The sequence below is a fragment of the Pseudonaja textilis genome, chromosome 1 (assembly GCF_049901715.1).
Source record: "Pseudonaja textilis isolate UNSWEBS1 chromosome 1, rPseTex1.2, whole genome shotgun sequence".
Taxonomy (NCBI): domain Eukaryota; kingdom Metazoa; phylum Chordata; class Lepidosauria; order Squamata; family Elapidae; genus Pseudonaja; species Pseudonaja textilis.
Genome location: NC_141990.1, coordinates 208150112 through 208173466, shown reverse-complemented (window position 1 = coordinate 208173466; position 23355 = coordinate 208150112). Strand labels below are relative to the sequence as shown.

General features: G+C 36.9%; 1 protein-coding gene across 4 annotated transcripts in view; it reads right to left on the bottom strand.

Moving 5' to 3' along the window:
• The window catches only part of NCKAP5 (NCK associated protein 5), a 666974-nt gene that overhangs the window by 248182 nt on the left and 395437 nt on the right, over window positions 1-23355 (bottom strand). For all 4 annotated transcript variants that reach the window (XM_087920337.1, XM_087920334.1, XM_087920335.1 and 1 more), the window contains one exon: window positions 5059-5205. In XM_087920337.1, coding sequence (XP_087776463.1) covers window positions 5059-5205 — 147 coding nt within the window. The remainder of the gene's footprint in view (window positions 1-5058; window positions 5206-23355) is intronic.

Sequence of the window (23355 nt, the reverse complement as noted above, 5' to 3'; positions counted from 1 at the left end):
AAGGGAAGATAATACAACATAAAGGCAGTATGAAAATACTGGAATTTCAGACTTGGAAAGACCATTGTGCTAAAGATATATATCATGGAAGAACCCGATGTGGTCTTGGATTATAATGAAATATTTTTTTATTAAATAAAGAGATTAAGAAAAATAGAATCATAAATAATTAAGAAATCCACTGTTGAAAATCAAATATTTTACCTTGCTGGACAAGCCTTTTTTCCATTCACACTTCAAGATAATCTTCCAATTAATTCTATTTTTGGAGAAAAATCTGTATACATACCTAAAACATGCATAAACTCAATATGCAGAGCACAATACATTTTTAATCCTAACGTAGATCTTTGCAAAAAGTGGCAATCTGGGCTAATATTTGCTAAACTCCTTCTGACTGAATGGCAAATTAGAAGTCCTACTTTCAAAAGGAAAGGCTGGAGATGGATCACACATCAATCTTACTGTTTCTTATCAGTAAAGCAATTCACCTCATGTTGCTATTCTACAAATCTCTTTCATGCAACATCATTCTATAGTATTGCTGGAACTGATGCTTCTTTCACCAAATGTGTTATTATGCTTTGTGGAAACTCCCTTCCCAGAGATTTGAAAGCTGATAGAATGCACTATATTAGTTAAAGAACCTATTCCTGAGAGCGATTCTTAAAGAAAACAAACAGATACTTCTTTTTCCCAATGTACTGTAATGTCAAGCAGGTTGCTTGAGCCTATGTACAAACAACTAGACCATTCTCATTTGTTGTGCAATCAATATTTAAGACACAAATTTGGAGGACTCAGTTCTTGAAAATCAAACTAAGAACTACTATGAAGAAAAGTATCTCTTTTTGAAAGTGCAGCTATGTCAGCCCCACCACACCACCCCGCCCATACATATGAGCCGAGAAACGTTACCGATAGTCACTGCTTCCGTAATTCCAATCCCGCTGATTGCATCTTGGAACCCATTCCTTTCAGAAGCTTTCTTTCTTCAGCAAAAAAAAAAAAAACTTATCCATTTTTCAATCACAGAGCAAAGATTTCAGGGTTATTTTGCTCTTCTCCTAATTTCAATTACATACACACAAACGTATGCAGAGAGGGAGAAAGAGAGGGAGAGAGAGGGAGAGAGAGGGAAAGAGGCACACAGGCAGACAGACAAACAGATAGGCAGATACTAACTAACTATTAGGAAGTATTTGTGCAGGAGTGCATAATACCTTACTAGCCCTTACAATATTACTGTTCCCTTGTACTCTTCTGTGCGCTCTGAAAAATTGCTTCAGCATTGGAAGTCCCTCTAGAATTGGGGTGGAGGTGGGGGGAGATGGCAATGAGGGATAAGAATGAATGTGGAAATTAATCAAACTTGTCTCTTCTGTTCAGAGTAATAAAAATTCTGTGTCATTTTCATGCTCTACGTAGTATGCTGGGTTCCTATCACCTAATTCCATGTAGAACGGCAGTCACCTCTCTAGATACGTTTTAAATAAGTGGTACAATATTGCATTCTTGACTTTTACTAGGAACAGATGCATTTTTCTTTTCCTTTCTACTACCTGACCAAGGGAATAAAGACCTTGTATCCGTTCCAAGATAGAAAGTCAGCGACACCAACGAGAGATTTAATTTGAATCCAAGTCACAATTGATGCAAACCAGGACAAACTTATCTCTGCTACATCACATAAATTAGAATAAACATCCATGTTCTAGTTGCAGTTCGCAAGATCTTTGAATCCAATTTCCATTTTAACAAAAGTTCACAATACACAAGACTTGAGCTTATTGTAATATCTGATTTTTTTTAAAAAAATATGAACAGATTTCTAGAGCAGACATAGGTGCTGGATAGTTTTTACATACAGCAAAATAATCAGATTAGTCACTGCACCAGTTGTAACTTTGCTAGGGGCTGTCATCTTTACTTGCTTTTCCATTCTTGTGTTTTCTCCTTTCCTCCTATGTAGGCCCTACTAAGGCTCTTTGCCATTATTTCTCTAACTGCTTTCCATCTGTTCTGAAGAGTATGCGTTTATAGCACTACAGCATGGTAGCTTTAGAGGGCTTTTCATCTTAATGAGTGTGAATGAATGATGTGGTAGAAATTCTAGCTAGACTGGAGAGAGGGTTTAAGAGGGGGTTGACTTAGAGTCCTTGCACTACAGAAAGCGACCCAAGCATGTCCTCCTAAAGAATCCTAAAAATCTTACAGCAAAAAAACCTTTGCAAGGGAATTTAATCAATCTGGTAAGATTCTTGCAACATAGTTGACTAACAATAAAGATTCTGCTTGAGACTGTCCACCTATGGTTCTAGTTGCTTCTAGAGGGAGCACTGTTCTTTTTCAAAGTGGGGGAGGTATTTGGACATTCAAGAGGCATCATCCATCCAGTGGTATAAGAATGTTCCTGATGATTTGGAAAGTTGAAGCCAACAGCTATGTGAAAGAGCCTATTTATTTTTACTCTATTTTATGAGATACTTTCCTTCTTTTACAGTATCTTATAATCGGATAGAGCAGCGGTGTCAAACTTAAGGTGCTTAAATCTGGCCTGCAGAACCAGCCAGGAAATAGCAAAGAACTGGCCCACAATGCCTCTGGAAGCCAGCCTGCGCCCCATTTTGGCCAGTAAAGTGTTGCAGGAGGCCACCAAGGCTGAAAATGGAGCGGGGAAGGCTGTACCCCATTTTGACCAGCAAGGTGCTGCAGAAGGCATCTATCCTGTCTCCCCCCTCCAAGCTGGCCCATGGAGTAGAAATACAATGCTGATCTGGCCCTTGAAGAACTCAGTTTGACACCCCTGGGATAGAGGAAGACTTCTATAAAAATGTTTTATACAAAGGATAAAATTCATAAATGGCATATAAATACATATCTGTACATCTAGATTTTGCCAATTAAAGGTTATTTAACTAATGAAGTTTATTTTAAAAAATGGGGCAGAAAGAAAAGTGCCAAAGAAATTTTACAATCTACAATTTATATTAACGTATTATAGCCCTTATTTGTTCAACTGTACTAATTAGATAATTTGTATAATCTGTGTCCCTTATTTGTATAATTTTATTCCCTTATTCATATTATACCATTTCATATAGTTAATAGTAAGACTTGATATCTAAACAGATTAAAAAGCAAATTTTTGTTCCACCTACCCAATCTATTAATGAAATACAACAATTAATTATTTGTATGACAAAAAATTAAATCAACTGATTACATGGTAGTAAAATGTATGACTCCTAATAAATTTTAGAGCTTTGGAGCAAGATTTTTAAAAATTCTAAACCCCTGAAGCACAAATACACAGGGCTAAAAGTTTATAACATAAAGCCAACATACAATTAGCAGCACCTTATTCTAATTATCTTTGAGTAGTTATAATGGTTGGTCTGTAGTTCATTTTTCTCCATGGATTACTTCTTGGATTGCTTCTGTAGATTAATTTTGGAAGCACTGGTACATTCTTTTTTATTTTTAAAAGCAAGCTACCGCACAAAACTAAAATCAATGAAGAAATCCTATTTGGTGACCTTCCACAGCCATGATTGCGTCTTAAAAATGTAATGAGTTTTCTTCCTCTCTCTTATAACAATTGGCAATAACTGATACAGTGCTATGATTTCATTTAAACAACTTTCCATCATTAGGAAAAAAACTGAAGAAAAGAAAAGCTATGCAAACTACACTAACCATTCATCGAGAACACACTGAAAAATATACTGGAAGGATGAAAATGCAGTATTAGCTCCTCTACAATAATTGATCAAAATTGAGAAAAATTAAGCAACACAAAGGTAAACAAAAGTATTTATTCACATTTTTAGAATGTAGCTATTGCAGCTATAAAGTAAGATATGGTGTGATTTCAACTGCAAGCGTTGCATCCTTGAAAAGTCCTAAGATTTATGAAACAAGATTTAATAAATTTAAGAACTTATGAAATAAAAAAAATAAACTATGAGACAGACAGAATCATGATTCAAACTGTTAAAAATTTCTCAATTTCCCCTGTACTTTTAAAAACACAGTAAACATTATGCTGTATAAGCTAATAATGAATAAATCAGTTTTAACTATTTTTAATGATATCATGACAATTATACCCATTTACCATCATTTTCTAAAGGTGTACATTTGTACAATACAATATTGTGGCTAGGTGATTAGGAAGAAATGGTTAAATTGTTTATTTTCTCCTAAGTAGATCCAGGGTAGTCATGAACTCCTAAGGCACTTCTCAGAGACCTGTATCATTATGTCTGTTGAAATTCCTCATAGCCTTGGTAGCCCTAACAACCATTTTTAAGATCTGCTCAGGCAAGGAGCCTGTTGGGTAAGGGCCAAATGTGTATCCTGTCTTGATTACAAGGGGTTTTCAGGGATGGGAGAAGAGAAGAACTTTTTTTCACATCATAAACAAGAAAACAAATGCATTATTGAATAGGCACAGTATCTAGAAGCCCAGCAACGCTACATCATAAATGGCCATGCTCCCCCAACTCCTATCCTTCTAACTTCCATGCATCCTTTGACTATGTAGCAAAGCAGTACCTTTCAAACTGTATTCAAGGCTTGCTGTTGGGAGCTATTATTATAACCCAGCCAACGATAGGAATACTGAAAAGTTTATTACATTGGAATTCTACTGGTTACCTCTGATTTGGGGAGGCCCCATTCTCTGCCACAGCATGGAAAGTTGAAGGAGTTCTGTTGTGGCTTGTGCCCTAAATTAACACTTCAAACTAAATCATACAGACTACATTTTCTGAATTAGAGTCTCTATGGCTTTCAGCTAGCCTCCAGCTTGGAACAACTTACATTTATTTATGAAGTTTCTCTTTAAGGTACATGATCCTTGACATTAGAGAAAAATAGCTTCAGTGATTCCAAGGTGCAACATTTCATTCATCCTGATCTAATGAATCATGATCAAAAATATTTTTAGCAGAACCTTTAGCAGAACTGAGGGAGATAAAATTTATACTGCACCACTATTCGGTGCCAATAAAAACCAAGAGCCTGGATGAGAGATGTTTCTTTTTATCTTACCTCCAGAGCCTTCAGTCGTTCCAAGAGTAATTTTGTTTTGTCTCTTTCCTCTTCGCTGCTGTTGTTTTCACTCCTTGAATGTTTATCTGACATGCAAATGTCTTCCACTCCTGTTTTGCACTGCTTGCCCTCTTGCATTAATGTTTCCTAAAACAATTAATATATTTTTCATCAACTAAAGGTAAGAACGATTGTTAAAAAATGTGCTGGAAGTACATTATTGCATTTACACCCTAACAGGAACTTTCTAGTATTTTACTTACTGACTTATTAGCATTTATATTCTGGCCACTTCCAGAAACTTCTGCTGGCTAAAAATTATAATCATAACATTAACCCAAAAGACAATAAAACATATAAGGGTTAAAAACAATCCACACCATGGTTCTTAATCCCCAGATCCTGATCTGAAGACATTGGTGTTGCTCTCAAGGTAAGAACAAGGAGCCACAATTTAGTTTAGTTTAGTTTATTGTCATTGCACCTCGTACAACGAAATCAAACACCATCTTCAGTGCACATCATGACCATGACCATGAAAATAAACACAAACACACATCCTTCACACTCCACACATTGAACCGAAACCCCCAACATCGCACAAATACTGCACTATACAGCAGAATTCAAAAGAGCTACTGCCCTGGGATAGAAGCTGTTAATGCTGTTAATAATAATGATTGTAAAAAAAAATAAGGACATGCTAAAGCCTCCTTTTCTATAAAGAACCTGCGATTGTCCTTGAACCCTAAACGCCAACAGCTGTTCTTTCATGGACCTGCTCATGTAAGTCTATTCAGAAATAGTGTATTTCCTGCCTACTTGTAGTAAGAGGTAATACCTAAAACTAGGTATTATGTACACACTGAAAGTTTCGTACTCCAAACTATAAATGACTTCTCCCAATGATTTCACAGAGATGTTAGATCACATGGGGACAACACTGAGCCTGGAGTCCAAATATATAAATCTAATTATTTAAGGAATGAGAGAATTTGCTTTGTTCACAACTTGAATTAACAATGATGTAGAACTTACACTGAAATTAAAATCCTAATTTCACGTTGTCTGTTAAGTAGAGTTACATGAAGGACCTTGTCTGCACCAGTGATCCTTTAGTCACCAGTTCAAACCTTTTTCACTTACCTCTGATGTACTTTAAAAACAAGAAATACCTTTCTAACATCAATGTACTCAACATGAATGTGAGCCAGAATGAAGAAGCTCACAAAGCAATGCTATTCTATCACATATTTTGGCTTCTAAAGCCTTACAGGGAATAAAGAAGAAAAAAACCTACAAGGACAATATATACAGAACAGTTCCAGCCTTAGGCTGTAAAAATAATAAACTTATTTCAAACCTCTACGACCATAAAACCAGATAATTTTATCACCAGAACTGGCATTTAGGCTTGACATACATGAAGAACTGCCAACCTATCTAATATTTCTCAATGTATCCTTAGGTAACTTGACTATTAAACACTGACTACTGCCTCAGACAAACCAACGTTTTTCACACATACAGCTTATTCTAATAATGTGCTAGTGCTTATGTGGAAGATACTCTCTGCCTTTAAGTACTGTTATCCATTGTTGGCATCCTCTGTGGGTGCTGACAATGAAGTGAACTCGAACAACTGGAAAAAAGATGTTCACAATAAACCTGAGAAGCATCAAAATACATTTGAAATGCTCTACTTTTTCAAAACAGTAATACAATGAAAGTTCAGTCAGGCTAAACCTAGTTTTCAACTACATGCATAAGCCGCCTGTTCGTTTATTTGACTGTACCATATATTGGCTGTGATTTTAAATGCTTGATCTTCTTATCTTCAATTAGACAATGCACATGATCTAAGCTACAAGCAGAAGAGTCAACATTGCTCTTTTCCATATTTTTTTTAAACGGAAGATTAAAATGGATATTCTCCAGTGAACCTTAACAACTCTCACACACCACTTTGGGGAAAATTGGACACAGAACATCAGAGTGTGCATAGTTTTGAACTTTTCTTTGTTTATTTCTATGGGCCAAGAGATTATAAAAGAAATGGGGGGGAGGCATGGGAGATAATTACAGGGAAAAATAAAAGAAGTTACAGGAAAAAGAGAGAAAGGCGGCAACAGAAAAGAGAAAAAGAGGAAGTATACATTTGCATGAGAATAGATACTTTGCTTCACATTTTAAAAACATTTATATCGTGTCTCTTTTCCACAGATGCAGCTGACAATAATCCTTGAAATATTATTGTATTGAAAAAAACAAAAAAACAAAATGGCAACTCAAAAAAGTGGCTAGGTTGATATGATATCTTCAATTTTGTCAAAATTTCAACCCAATCAGCTACAGAAAGGGATACCCCAAACAGCCCTGGGTGTTAAGTGCTCTCCTCTTCACCATACTAGATGCCAAATTAATGCCATATAGATCAGGACTATTTTTATGATAACAGCTATAGTCTGTCATAAAGGCTTTAATATGCTTCTGCTTTCCCTCCCTTTTATCTTTGAATTACAGTGAGGCCTGTCTGAGAATTTTTTTTTCAAATCAGTTTCCAAATTTAAAAAATACACTATTCTGAAAGATGATAAAATGAGAAACCAAATTTGGTAGAATTCCTCACTCTTCCTCTTCCTCTCCCCACCCCGGACTTGGATTTTTCCTTTTCCATCTGTGACTAGATCAAAGACTTTCTGAGGGACCAACCACAAACAGTGAGGGCTGGGTCTGTCACATTCACCTCCCTGAAACTTAGCACTGGCTCCCCACAGGCTGTGTGCTCAGTCCCTACCTGTACTCACTGTACACACATGACTGTGTATCGTCTGACCCATCCACTGTGATCATTAAGTTCGCAGATGATACTACCATATTGGGTATCATTACAGGTGGAGAGGAAACAGCGTACAAGGGGGAGGTTCAAAAATTATCCTCATGGTGCCTAGAAAACAACCTGCACCTAAACATCAGCAAGACAAAGGAGATGGTGTTAAACTTCTGGAAGAAGAGAGAGGAACCTGCCCCACTTTACATCGAGGAGGGCTGTGTGGAGGGTGTTTCCTCCTTTAAATTCCTGGGAATCTACCTCAGCAAAGATCTCACCTGGAAAATCAACACAACCCAGGTGGCCAGAAAGACCCAACAGAGACTCCATTTCCTTAGGGTCTTGCAAAAGAATAAAGTGGAACAACGACCGATGACCTCCTTTTACCGGTCCACAATAGAAAGTGCCCTCACATATTGCATTACGGTGTGGTATGCTGGCTTGACAGCCATGGATAGAAAGACATTACAGAGGGTGCTGAGCACAGCACAAAAGATCATAGGCAGTTCCCTGATACCACTAGATGACATCGCTAGGGCTCGCTGCCTTAGAAGAGCAAGGAAAATTCTCAGGGATGACACACATCCCGGTCAGCACTTCTTCACTCTCCTATCATCGGTAGGAGATATAGAAGCACAGCCAGCTGTACCAACAGGCTGAAGAATAGTTTCTACCCGTGGGCTGTCAGACTTCTGAACAGAAAATAACTTCATGTCAACCTAGTATGACGGACTTGCAGGGCCGGCACGTTGTGTAACAAGGTCACATAGTGTAATAAGATTGGGACTGGGTTAGGGACTTCTGTCCTCACTGTGAGTTGTGTTGGGGGGAGTGCACGAAGGAAGGCTCAGCCAATCTCATTGTACACATATTGTACTCTGACAATAAAGGTAAAAATAAAGCAATGGGGACAATTCTAGTGACTCAGAAAATATAAATGTATTACTATTTGCTTGCTAATTTATTTATTTACCTTAACATCTCCTTTTGCCCAGATATGTTTTAAGTGTATGGAATATATTATTGTTGCGCACTGCCTGGAAATACATGCAATGAATGTCAGCATTCATTTATTTTAAACAAAATAACGCTTCTAAAAGCTATTTTCTCCTTCAACGTTTCAATTTGTGTTTAGTGTTACTAGTTAATAGGAAGAGGGTCCATAATCTTCTCTATGTCATTCCAAAGGCTTTCAAAAACAGCCAGTGAACTACAATGGTTAAGATCTTGGGCTAAAACCAGGGAAATCTCAGAGAGGGAAGTTGATTGATTGACTGGATCATTTCCACCTCTAAAATAACCTAGCCCACTGGCAGCTGTTCTATGCAAGTTAGGAGAAAAAAATATACAGGCTACTTTGAGCATTTAGAAAAAGACTACAAATATAATAAATATGTAAATGTATATATAAACTACACTCATCTCACTGAGCAGACTAGACACACACAATCTTGTTGCACTAAGATTGTATTTCATACATTAGATTTAACTATACATTTGCTAAAAATGGTCTTATTCAGAAGGCACTACAAACTACATAAATTATGACCAAAATATAGTTTATGTTCATTTTTAATCTAAAATTAAACCAGCAGCTAAAGTAGTTATTGTCACACTAGACCAGACAAATATATTCAATAATGTCACAAAAGCATAGCTTTCTTGGTTTTTTCTGCAAAATATTCTGCTCGTAATACTTGCAATTCTTTTCAATTTCATGCCTTTATTATATGCAGCAGATTTGTTCATTAAACACCCCCCAAAAGAGGAGAAAAAGAATAGAGAAGCATAAACATTATTTACCAAAATGTACAATAGAGAGGAAGTAACAAACTGCTGAAACACGTTGACGCACCATATGATCAGTCCTATTCTGAAATGTCCATTTTTCCTCAGAAAAGAATTATTTTCATGAAAAATGGGACAATCATAAGAGGTAGGTCACACTATCCCCTGCAATGAAGAGATGATTCTATCCTAATAATATGGGTTCTCGGTTTTTGACATCTCTTTCATGATTTGTATGACCAAGAATGAAGAAAGAGAGATCTTTAGGATGAAACTGAATCAGAAGTGGTAGATTTGAACATATTACAGAGACTATTAAGCACTTGTAAGGGGCAACCTATTCCTGACAGACAACTACAAGGCATGTTTCTGCATGTCTATTTTCTACCCTACACAGATTTACAATTTCTAAAAACTTGCTCCTCATTATTAACTTATAACACTTCATTATTCAGTACCAGATGGCTATGATTTGTCTCTTCCCTCTTCTATCACGGTGAAGAAGCAAGGGCTTGGGATCTAAAACAGACAAGAATTTCTGATGCTGAATGTAGAAATTTTATTCTAAAGTATCTAAATAGACAACCAGGAGGGCAATTTGCTTCTCATAAAAGCCTGTTTAGTCTAGGGCAGTGTTTCACGACCTTGCAATTTCCCTAGGTATATGACTTCAACTCTCATAATTCCACAGCCAGCATAGCCATTGCTAAGAATTCAGGGAGTTGAAGTCCACTCACTTTCAATTTGACAAGAATGATAAACACTGGTCTAGTGATTAAGGTATCAAGTTACAAATCAGGAGATTCTGAGTTCTTGTCCTGCCTTAGGCATGACAGCCAGCTGGGTGACTTTGGGCCAATCACTCTTTCTCATCCCAGCACACCTCAGAGGGTTGTTGTTGTTGAGGAAAATACGAAGAAGTTGTTTCAGGCATGTTTGCCTCCTCGAGTTATTTGTAAAAATAATAAAGCTAGGATAAAATACTCCTTTAAAAAAAAAAATGCTTCTCTTGAGGCCACTGCTTATTCTTACCTCCACAGTTCTAACTCTGGAAATCCTTCAGAATAGCCTAGATTGCAGTGTTATCGAAGGTATTGCAAACAGATTTTTATTAAAAACTATTTTTCATGACTGAGAGTGGTTGTTGAAGATTTTAAACTGAAGATTTAAAAGATGCCAACCATTTAATCTGGGACTTTCGTATGCTAAGCAGGTACCCTTTGACTGCCATCTTCTAGTCTTTCTGCAGTCAAACGGCTAGTGGCAATATCTAACACAGAGCCCTGAATGCCAATCGCTTCCTTTCATAATCCAGCAATATGACCGTGGTGTCAGAAAAAGCCCAAGGGATTGAAGATGGAGGGGTCTGAACTATGACTCTGCCAAGTGATTAGGAAAAACGTTGCCTCAGGCAAAACAAGTGATAAAATGTTTTTAACTTTCAAAAATCAAGAAAGTGGGTAAGGGAAAAATGAATACAAACAGTAAAAGAGGAGAAAATAGTATTTTGAGGAACAGAAGAACAAAGGAAAGGAAATTATTGCCAGCTATGAGAGGATAGCAATGGGAAAACTGTTATGAAAAAGAAGAAAGGAAACCTATACTTTTAGGAAAAAGAACTAAAAAAATATATAAATAGGAAGAGATAATAAATAAGGAGAGGAGAGGGAAGGAGAGGGGAGGCGGAAAAGGAGAGAAAAGTAAGGAAAAAGAGAGAAAAGGAGACTGGGAAGGAAGATGGGAGAGTGCAGGGAAGGGTAAAGGAAAGCAGATATTATATTTGAAAATCCTCCCCATATAGGCTCCATGATCTGACTTGAAATTCAATCTTTCAATTAAAAATCTCTATGATAAATCCCATATGAAGTGATAAGCAGAATAAAGTAAAGTACCATAATACTAGAAACACTGAAATTCAAATTGTAGTATGGAGAAGAAAAATGAAGAAAAGAGAAGACGGAAGTTAATCTCCGAAAGTACAACACATTAAACCAATTTGAAGCAAGGAAAACCAATTATCGTATCTTTGAATGAAAATCTTTGCAGCTAATAGTAAACGAGCTGTGTACTGTTTATAGAAAAACAACGTATATATGAAAGATATTATTAACACGCCTGTGGTCAGCATACTCTTTTATTGTGGAATATTTCCATGCTACTTCAAAGAAGAAAAATAGACCAAATTTACAAAACTGGGTTCAGTGAATGGTTAAGGCCTTCTTTCTTTTCATAGCCACCAGTTTTATTCTCTAGGTCATCTATGGCTTAATCATTGTTTAGATTATTTTGTTATGGATCAATACATAATTTTTAAGCTCAGATATTCTTAAATTGTGTTTTCTGAATTTCCACATATCCACCTCCATAGTCATAGCCAACCTTCAATGACTATTAGGTCCCTCTTAGATTATGGACATTCTGTGTAATGAGAAAGAAACTTAGTTTGCTGTAGTGGCTTTCACGCTAGGATACAAACCTTATAGGATAGAATAAAGCTAGAAGGCACCTTGGAGGTCTTCTAGTCCAGCCTCTGCTCAAGCAAGAGATCCTGTACTCTTTCAGACAAATGGCTGTCCAGTCTCTTCTTAAAAATCTCCAGTGATGAAGCACCCACAGGATCTGAAGGCAAAGCTGTTCCACTGGTTAAATGTCCTCACTGTTAGGAAGTTTCTCCTTAGTTCCAGGATGCCTGGAACTGGATGTCTTGATTAGTTTCCATTAATCATTTCTTGCCCTGCCCTATGGTAACTTAGAAAATGCTGACCCACTCTTCTTTGTGGCAGACCCTCAAATACTGGAATAATGCTATCATGTCATCCCTAGTCCTTCTTTTAGCTAGACTAGCCAAACCCAAATCCTGCAACTGTGCATCATGTGTTTTAGTCTTGAGGCCTCAGGTATAAAAAGCCAGGGTGGGTGACTTTCTCAGCCCAATACACATCAGACTGTGTTTTGGGAAAACAAGAGGCAGGAGCATTAGATATGTATGTCACCTTGAACTGACTGAAAATTAAAGCAGGATAAAAATCAAGTAAATGTAACTACCATGTAATTACAATAATTACAACAACTAAGTTGTAATACATTACAATAGCATCCTTTAATCAGTAAGGACGACCTTTTTCTTGGCTGATGGGCAGAGATTATTTCCTTTGCCAATGTATGGCCTCTAGCTTGAAATTTATGGAATAAGCAAAAATAAAAGAGAGAGAGAGAGACAAAAGAAGAGGAAAGTAACTGCCTGTGGAAGAGGTCAGAGATCACATGAAGTAGAGGTGGTATTCAACCGGTTCGCACTGACTCGGGCGAACCTGTAGCAGTGATTTGGCGTAGGTCGCTGAACCGGTGGCAACCCCTGGCTGGCTACACCCCAACCCTGTTGCCCAGTTGCTCACTTGCCCCGGTCGCTCTCCTAGCTTTTCCTACATGGTGGCCGCGCACAACTCGGGCGGATGTCCCATGGCTGCTGTACATGCGCAATGCATGTGCAGCCGCTACACATGCAGTACACATGTGCAGCGGCTCCTGGACATCCGCCCACCTGCCTGACCTCCAGGAGCACACTTTCTTCCTTCTTCCAGCAGATGCACCTCTTCCAACCTGGCCTGGCCCAGCCAGCCAGTAGATGGCCAGATGTCCAGCCGCCCCTTTTTCAGCGCAAGAAGCTCCCCCAACCGGATGGCTACTCTCCTCCTTCTCCCCGTTTGTTCTGTATGGCCAAGCAGGAGGGGAGTAGCCAGCTGGTTGCGCTGAAACAAGGGAGACTGGAGACCAAAAAAAAGTCCCCTTCAGAGGCCTTTCAGAGTGCTGCACCACTGTTCTCGGACTTGCTTGGGCAAGTCCCTTCGGTGCAGAGGGTTCAATGGGGTGATTCTGTGTGGCAAGCGCCCAGAACGCAGCAGCGGCACATTGAAGAAGCACAGCAAAGCCACTGAAAGAAGCCTATAGCTGCCAAATGTTTTTTTCAGTGCAGGAGGAAGGTACATAAGGTTTCAGGCAGATAGGAAAGCTGCCTAGCCCAGAGTTGACAGTGGGCAGGAGCAGGCTGCAGCACATGCCTTGCTTGAATTTCCCAGTCCGAAAAGTGGAAGGGGGGGAAGGCCTGCCCAACGTGGCGCTGCCCTTTTGTTGGAGCTGGAAGCCTTGCCTGCTGTCTTTTTTGGGCAACGTGGGACCGGAGACTGGCCGGGAAGAACCCTTGTAATGAGTGAGACATCTGGGCACTTAGAAGCATGTATTTATTTCAGGTGGGTCTCCTCTCCTAACTTTATTTTCCCAGCTCTTAACTTTCCCCAAAAGTGGGAGGTGAGGAAGTCCCGCCTGCTGCTCCTTTGTTGGACCCGGAAGCCTTGCCTGCCTGGAGACTGGCCAGGAAGAACCCTCATAACGAGAGACACTGCTAGGCACTTAGAAGCATGTGTGATTCTGTGTGCGTGTGTGTGTGTTTGTTTCAGATGGGTGCTTAGAAGCCTGTGTGTGTTTCAGGTGGGTTTCCTCTCCTAGCTTTAGAAGGAGAGAGGGAAGGGATAGAAAGAGAGGGAAAGAGAGAGAAAAAGAGAGAGAGAGGAAGAGAGAGGGAGAGAGTGGGAAAGAGAGAAAGAGAGGGAGAGAAAGAGAGAGGAAGAGAGACAGAGAGAGAGGAGAGAAGAGAAAAGAAAGAAAAGAAAGAGAAAAGGGAAAGAAAAAGAGAGAAAGAAAGAAGATAGACAAAAATGAAATGGAAGGAAGAGAGAGAAAAAAAGAAAGAGGGAGGGAGGAGAAAGTGAATGAGATATACGGATGAATGGATGGATAGATAGATACATGGAAGGAGGGAGGGAGGAAAAAAAGGAGAGGAAGGAAGGACACAAACCCTGGCTTCAGAAGCCTCTTTGAAACAGCATTGCAATCTAGTGCTGGAAGAGATCTCGGAGGTCATCTTCTAATCCAAGGGCCTTCAAACTTGGCAAGTTTAAGATTTGTGGACTTCAACTCCCAGAATTCCTGAGCTAACATGACTGGAGGAGGAAGCTCCAAGCTATCAAGTTTGAAGACCCCTGTTCTAGTCCAACCTCCTGCTCCAGCAGGAGGGAGAGCCTTACAGAATCATACAACAGCAGAGTTAGAAGGAACCTTGGAGGCCATCTAGCCCAACCCCTGCTCCAGTAGGAGGCCTTATATCATCTGGAATCTGGATTATTTTGGTGCTGAAGGGGATATTAATGAATAAATAAATGTAGTAAAATATATTATAGCATTAAGTAGAGAGTTATTCTACAGGCATTTGTTATCTCACTGTTGTAAAAAAGATTTCCTTAACTTTTCACTTGTTGTAAAACAATTATAAACACATGCCTGCAATCAGTTACATCCTTCTCCTATTAAGACACATGATTGTCCCATCTAAATCAATCTGAATCCATCTGTTTTCCTGGATTGATACACTTCTCTCCAGCATCTCCCCCGGGAATGAAACATACCTCTCTGGGAATGGTACCTCTTTGGGAATGTAACGTATCTCCATTCAGAGGAATCTACACCTTTGAAGTATGCTATTAATAGCCTCCTTAAGTGGTCAATTGTGATCAATTTGGTGGACAATAGGAGAAGAGATAATGAAAGATAAACATTGTCAGGGAGAGAGATTTGTCTTTTGCAGGAAAGATGTAAATTTAAGTTAGAGAGTTTTACAATGCAGTTACTCGACTTCTAAGAATCTTAAAGGTATAAGAAGGACAGGGTATCTTTCTGTATTTTGTAGAATTTTCCTCATATGTCTCTTGTGATGTGCTAGGAACTTCTTCCCAGATCTTTAACTTTGATCAAAGAATAAAAGTCAGCTATCTCTGATTTGCAAGCTTCCATTTAAGTCTTTGTTTTGGTTCATTTTTGGCTTAAGCGTACTGCCAGACTTTACAGTGCCTCTAACAGAGAGAAAAACTAAGAGTTTACAAAAAACTGGGAAGACAACACTGGTAGTAAAAAAATTTGAATCTCACCACTGACATGGAGGATTATTGAGATCAGGAAAGTAGAAAAAATATTTGTACTGGAGCTAAATAATTTATGTAGTGTTGATTTTACCAAAAGTTTCATAACCTCAACATCTTTTATTTGTGAAATTTGAAAAATAATAACAGCTATTTTGTTCCTTAGCAATAAAACATTTTTCACATACTAAGACCATTACCTAGAGCTAAATAGCTTATTTCTAAAAACACAATGCCTTCTTAAATTGCTACAAGTATAGATCTCTATAATAGACCTCTATACTAAGGTCTATTTGTTTACAATTACTGATTTTACTAATTTGTCACATGTGGAGACTCCTAGATTTTAAAAAAATATATTACTATTCCCTTTGCAACAGCGCTGAACAGATTATGCCTCTACTTTAGACAGCTTAATGCCTATAAGATATAAAAATATTTTTTGTACTGCTAAGAATTTACTTCAAGTGAAATTAGCAAAATTTGAAGTAAAAGAAAAAGGGATTAGAAAAAACAAAAATTTTAGATGAATAGATACTGTTCACTATTACTTCTGCTAGAAAACCCTGTATCAATTTCCTTTTTACCCTCTCTGCATTTTATTTAAAAAGTATACATAGAGTTGGCTATAAAATCTTAGATTAAATGCCAGTGGTAGATAGGAAAACAAAGTGTTTTCTTTACATCTCTGATGTGAACCTACAACCACTGTCATATCAATCTAAATCTACTACACATAAGTCTTTACTCAAAACACTTCTAAATATCGCAGATATTATCCTTACCGACCAGCCTGCAGAACTATACCAATAAATTTTTTGAACAAGAGACTTTTATTGCCTCTTCCATTTATCAGAAACATTTATTTCCAATGACAAAATGCCTAACCCACAAAATAAAAAAGGTTCCAAGGTTCCAGATATAATATAGAGAAAATTATAATATTAATTAAATGGATTAAAAGAAAATATATATTTACTAACACTGATAGTAAGGAAAAAGTTGTATACAGATCTTTCCCCAAACACAGCTGGTGAAGGATACACAATCAATAATCCACATCAACTGATTTATGACATAAAGCCAATTTCAAGGGAGAGGGGGTAAAAGATTGATCTACAAGTATGTCATTGTAATATTTAGAGATTGTCACACAAGGTGACCAAGGAAAGCAGAAATAAAGAATTTTAACCTGCTAAAGAGGGACTTAGATGATAGATCATATATAAGAATTTATCTTAAAGATGAAATGATATTGTTCAAATCCATTTGCCAGAGAATATTCTAAAAGAGGGGTACATCTTTTTAAACCCTAATTAAAGCATTGGGCGTTATAAATGACCTTTAATAATTTTACCAATATTGCAATTAAAAAGATAAAAACTAGCACAAACTAAAAAAAGAAAAACACAGAAAGTGCAGAAAAACTAGAAAACAATAGATAAGAAAAAAGAATATAGTTTAAAAAAGAAAACAAATGTATAAAGAAATGACTTCATCACAATAAGGACAATTTTGATAAATTATCACCTTCTCTTAAAATACAATAAGTAATCTCTCCTTCCCATATTTTATATCTTGTTTATAAACAAATCTTTAAACTATCCTAATTTACTCCTGTTCATCAAAAGTCAATTAAAAATTACCAGATATAACATAGCTGTTTTCACCTTGAACAAACCTTATATTCCTTCTTTTTCCGTTTAACAATCTTGATGTTTAGTTTTTCAAATAAAGTCATTGAGCTCAATTTCTTTTCATTTTTCTGCATCCCTTTTCCAAAAATCCTTCAAAAGTTTAAAGGATAAAAGGATTTGTTAATCCAGTATATGAGAATTCAAAACAATAGTATTTTTCCATAGGAAGGACTTTTATAATTAATTTCAAGATCTTATTTCAAATCCATCATTTTTAACTGAAACTTTCCAAAATCAATATTCTAATCATATTTTTGTAAAAATTAAAAAAGACATCTTAAAAAACCCTTAAACTTATATTTAAAACTTTCTTTCTCTAAGGATTGAAGGAAACTCATCCAGTGAATGCTATAAAACTTGTTGATCCAAAGATTCCTAAAAGTTTGAAAGCAAATTAAGAAGTAATTTCAAAGTGATTAATAAATGAGACTCAACTAACTGTGTGTCCATATAGGCTACTTTACAATTGTGAGGTTGGTTCCTTTTGACTCTCAAGATACTCAACCTACAAGCTGAACACAAAAATGGTCTACCGTCTTCTATGGTCTACTCATCAGGAGCAACTGTCTGGAGTAGATGTGGCTAATCTTACAATCTCTCATTTATCTGGAGAGATTTCACCAGTCAGAATTTACTGTCTGGCTGCTTACTGTTGCCATAATGCCAATAGTTCCACTTCTTTAAGAACATCTAGTTTGCCATGAGTCCTGAATGAAAGTCAGCATTATAAATTTATTGACAAAATACCTAGTTGCTTCTGCCTTGCTGGCTTTCCCAATCATCATGTATCTTATCATGAATTCTAAATTCATGCCACTGCTATTATTAACCATGTAGGGTTACAATATCAGTTCATTATAATCCTCACTTACAACAACAATAACTGTACTTTTGGGGGAAACAAAGAGAACTCCTGCTGTCCTCTGTTATTTTTGTAAATGAATCTAACCATGAAACTAGAAGAAAATGTAATTTAAACTGAAGTCAGAGCACCCCCAAAACAGCCCCAGAACCCCTTCAAACATTGTGGAAGATGTTGAAAATCATTATATACACTGACAGTAATTACATTACTTACAATTTAATTGTATTTAATTCCAATTACATACTTATTATGTAATTAAATTTCTGAATCAATTTTTCATCCACAAATTTTAGCCTTGGAATATTATTTGAAGGTTAATGATCTTGACCTAAAAAAAATTAATTTGCCTTTCTAAAAAGTTATTTCATATATAAAACCACATACTGATCCCTCCTCCCATTAGGTCACAATATGCATATTTCAGTTTCATTCTAATCTAAGACATACTATAGTTACTAATATGCATCTACTATGCATCTACTCCAAACAATACCTGAACTTTTAATCACAACAGACTCTTTCAAAGAGATTGTCTAAAGCTAACTGCTGTTTTCCTAAACACACCAAAGTTTTACATTGGCTATATTGTTTTTGAAAGAGAAATGCAGAATGAAATAATCAAAGATGTCCCAAAAGATGTAATTTAACTGCAATTTGGGACCAAATGTCTACCCAGAAGCAACAATACCAATTTTGGAAACTGCTAAATAGGAAGCATCTTTGATTGTGGCTACCTAATCAGCGTATGACTCCTACTGCCAGTTCCCAGAAAACTGATATTTAATGTTTCATCAGCTTGTAAGCTACATCCCTGGGGCAAAAGGAACAAGATCTCAACCTTCTGCATTGAGCAATATCTGCCTGAACTTCTAAAGGGGGTTCTGCATGAACTCTGGGAGCCAGAAGCAACACTGGAGTGGAGAAATTGGTCACAAAACCACATAAGGGAATTTCATTCTTTTAAGAGATTTAAAATGTTATAGTCATGACTTTAAAAAAAATCAAATTCAGAAAGCACCCAGCTCCTAAATCTTCAAAAATTGACAGGCTTCATTTATTTATCAGAGGGTACTTATCACTACTTTTGGGGGGAAAAATGAAAAGATTGTAATCATTTGTTGTTTTTGCTACAAGTGAAGGGACAGTATAGTCAGTTGTTGATTTTATGAATCAAGGTGCCACTTTAGAACTTACTGGAATGGAAATCACCACCCCTACACACTCACCACAGCTTTAAGTTTTCTGAAGACATATGTTGAGTTTAAAAGCATTTTTCTTGCACTACTTTTTTGTGCATATCCTATATACTATGGGGGAACCAACTCCATTAACATTCCACAATTGGTTGCAATAAAGTTTCATGCTGGAGAGATGTCTTCAGCCAGCTATCTGTCTTCTTTATTTTCTTTTCTGGAAATCTCTACTGATTTTTCTTATAGAAAAATAAGGCAAAATTGCAAACTTTATTCTGTTTCAGGTAAAGGGGATGTGAGGCAGAAAGGCTCAAAATTGTTTTGGACCTAGTTTCCGTCCTAACTTGGTTAAGCTCTTACTGGCCAAAGTCATTCTTCAATGTTCAATTCCATATCCTTCCTTCCTTTCAATCTCTCATTTTTTCTGCTTGCTTTCTTTCATGTTTGCCAGGACTATCAACTTAGAGCAGTGAGGAAAACACGCAGGATCTATCATATTCAGAATTAGTTTCTCAGTTTGCCCTGGGGATTTCACTGCAAAAAAAAACAGGGCATAAGAGTGAGAAGTCCGAAAGTGAGGGGAAAAGGCCTGGTCGAGTTTTCAGTTTCAATCTTCTAACTCTCTGCATTTAAAGAAAAGTGGTATTTCTACCAATGCAGTAAATTTTTCGTTCATTATTGAACAGCGGTGGCTCTGTCCTCAACCTTTTCCAAGTCTGAAGTTAGTGCTGAAACTAAAAATGGATGTGATATTCACACAGACATATAAACATTACACTTCACACCACAGACATTATTATATGATATTGTTCCAGGAAAAATGCTGAGTTGAAATAATGTGTAGGAACTCTGATGGAATTTTTTTTCTTCTTTTTCTTCATTACCCAATTATCAGCTGAGTAAGCAATGTGTTCCCAGGCTCCAGATACATTTGATGGCACTGGAAGCACTTGTTTATTCATTATATCTGAATTCAGTCACATCTACCTGGGAAGAAAATCCCAAATAACTTTGGGGCAGTTACTTTTGAGTAATGATGCGTAAGATTCTATTATTAAGCACTGTTCTCAATTGCCATCTCTGGCCTTCTTCTGCACTTCAGACCGGAATCCTACTTTATTACGCTGGCATGTGCTGCCTCAGATTTATGCCTTTCAGCATTTTTTGCAGAAGAATAAAATTTATGATTTAAATCAAAAAAATTCAATCACAAGTATCACTTGGAGCCGATACTGTACCATATATGAACTTCTGAAATTTTTAAAAAAGGGGTCCCCCCCCCCCCCACACACACATATAGGCAATCCTTGATATACAACTGTTGATTTAATGACTGAAGTTATGGTGACACTGAAAAAAGTGACTAATGACTATTTTTCATACTTAGGACTGTTGAATCATTCCCCAAAGGTCATGTGATCAAAATTCAGTTGCTTAGCAACTGACTCATATTTATGACAGCTGCAGCATCCCAGGATCATGTGATCACCTTTTGAGACCTTGTGACAAGCAAAGTCAATGGGGAAGCCAGATTCATTTAACAACCGTGATACTAACTAAACATCTATAGTGATTCACTTAACAACTATGACAAGTAAAGTTGTAAAATGGGGCAAAATTCACCTAACAACTGTCTCACTTAGCAATAGAAATGTTGGGCTCAGTTGTCAATATATATATCTTACATTTATATTCTTTTGTCTCATATTTCAGTTCTTCCAGATTTGGGGAATGTCCAAATTTAGAAGTTAACAATGACATTTTAATTCCCCGAAACATGTCTTAGAGAAATAGCAATAACACTTAGACTTATTATACTGCTTCACAGAGCTTTACAGCCTGTTCTAAGATGTTTATAGAGTTAGTATATTAACCCCCACAATCTGAGTCCTCCTTTTACTGACCTTGGAAGACTAGAAGGCTGAGTCAACCTTGAGCCAGTGGGATTCAAACTGCTGAACTGCTGGCAGACGGCAATCAGCAGAATTTGCCTGTAGTACTGCATTCTAACCACCGTGCCACCATGGCGCAGGCAGAAAAAGCTTAGATTCTATTTTTCTAGAGTACAGCTGAGAAATCAACAGTCTATTGCCTGCACCTACCATCCCAACACCACACTGCCAAAATTCAGAAACAATGTAACTAATTTTCAACAGTGCAATTGTTGCTTTTGTATTTCTGAAAAATAGACAGAAATGAAACTGGAAGGAGGTAAACTACTTTCATTTCTGCCCTCAAAAAATTGCTCCCATCTGACATCACACGGTTAAAATTCAAGCATTTCAGCCTATTTTGAAAAGATTGTAGTTTTTTCTGATAGGAAAAGGTTGTCTTTTTTTTTAATAAAGTTTTATATGGGTTTAAACACACACAAAATACAAGTAAAACATCTTTTTTGAAAATAGCATGGTCCCGGGTTGAACTTCTTTATACAGACACAAAACTCAATTTCATGCTCCTTTTTGTGTTCTATTCCATATCTTATACTATTCTACATTTTCTGTATAGTTTTTCCCCTCTTTTAATTTTCGCAATTTTATTTTGATTATCTCATCTCAATTCAAAACATTATATTTATACTTTTGTCTGTTCTGTTTCAATTTCATATTATCTTTTCTCATTAAACAAATTTTCTCCTGTAGTTACTAATTGGAGTATGACACCTTTATATCTTTTAATTATATCCATTCAACTCCTATTTAAACTTCAATATATACCTTAAGGTTATGACCTTCAATATAATACATAATACATAGCTTCCAATCGAATTCTGCTTGGTACATTCTTATAATACACACTATGTTCTTTTTAAAAAAGGATTATAAATATATGTAATTATAAACCCTCATTCCATTCCAATTCAGTTCTATCATTAATAATAATTAAAGTCTTAACATCTTTAACATTTCTTTTCAATTAAATATACTTCCTTAAAGACATGTATCCTCTCCATAATTAATTTTTCCCTGATTTCTCTTCACATATGTTTTGTAAATCATTAAATATTCATTTTGTTACATTTATTTATTGACAAGCATTCCACTAAGTTACAATAACTATTTTATCAAACATTTTAATCATAAATTGTTTCATATTTTCTGAAATTATTTCTATTTCTAATATAACAATACTATCTTATGTACCTTTGCAGAATCCCTTTTTCCATTAAGTTTTCACCCATTATCTCTAAATAGGCCCTGTTTCTCTATATTTTGTTTCTGTCCTTTATAACTTCTTTTCCTTTCTTTCTATAGGAAGAGGAAAAAAAAAACCAAATCCTTTCCCTTTTCTCTCTCCTTTGCAGCTTAGAAATCTTCTTAGGGAACAATGTCATTGTTTTTTTTTATTGTTTCAATTCCAGGGTACTTTATTTGTTCCTTTTGTTGTTTGACCCGGTCAACCAAAACTTTCTCTTCTTATCTTCCTCCTGCACATTCTTTTCCAGTCAAGTTCTTCTTTGTGGTGGCCCTTTCTGACCACCACTACAACCGCCTTCGGGAAAGGAAGTAATGGCCAGCTGGGGAGGAGAGATGCGGCTCTCTTCAACCCTGCAGGCAGTCTCCCCTTCTTCACCACCTCTACGGGGTGGCTTAGCCCCGAAACCAGCTGGCTCGGGGCACTCCAGCGGCAAGCACAGATTGAAACTGCGCAGAGACACGGTTTCGGTCTGTCACTGAAGAAGCTCAAACCGGAAGTCCTGAAAGGATTGTCTTTATGAGGCTTCATACTCCCACAATTAAGAACACAAAAAGGGAAAGAGGCTTTAACACTGATGTTATACGCCTTCCAAGTATGTCATCATTTGTCATAAACTTATTTATTTATTTGAATTTATTAGCTTTTGATAATATAATCTTTGGAGCCTTTAGGAGGTAGAAGATTGCAGCTTGGAGGCCACAATCATTTCCAGGCCAAAAAGGTTACCCGGATAAGTATTTTCGTCAGCTGCCTCTCA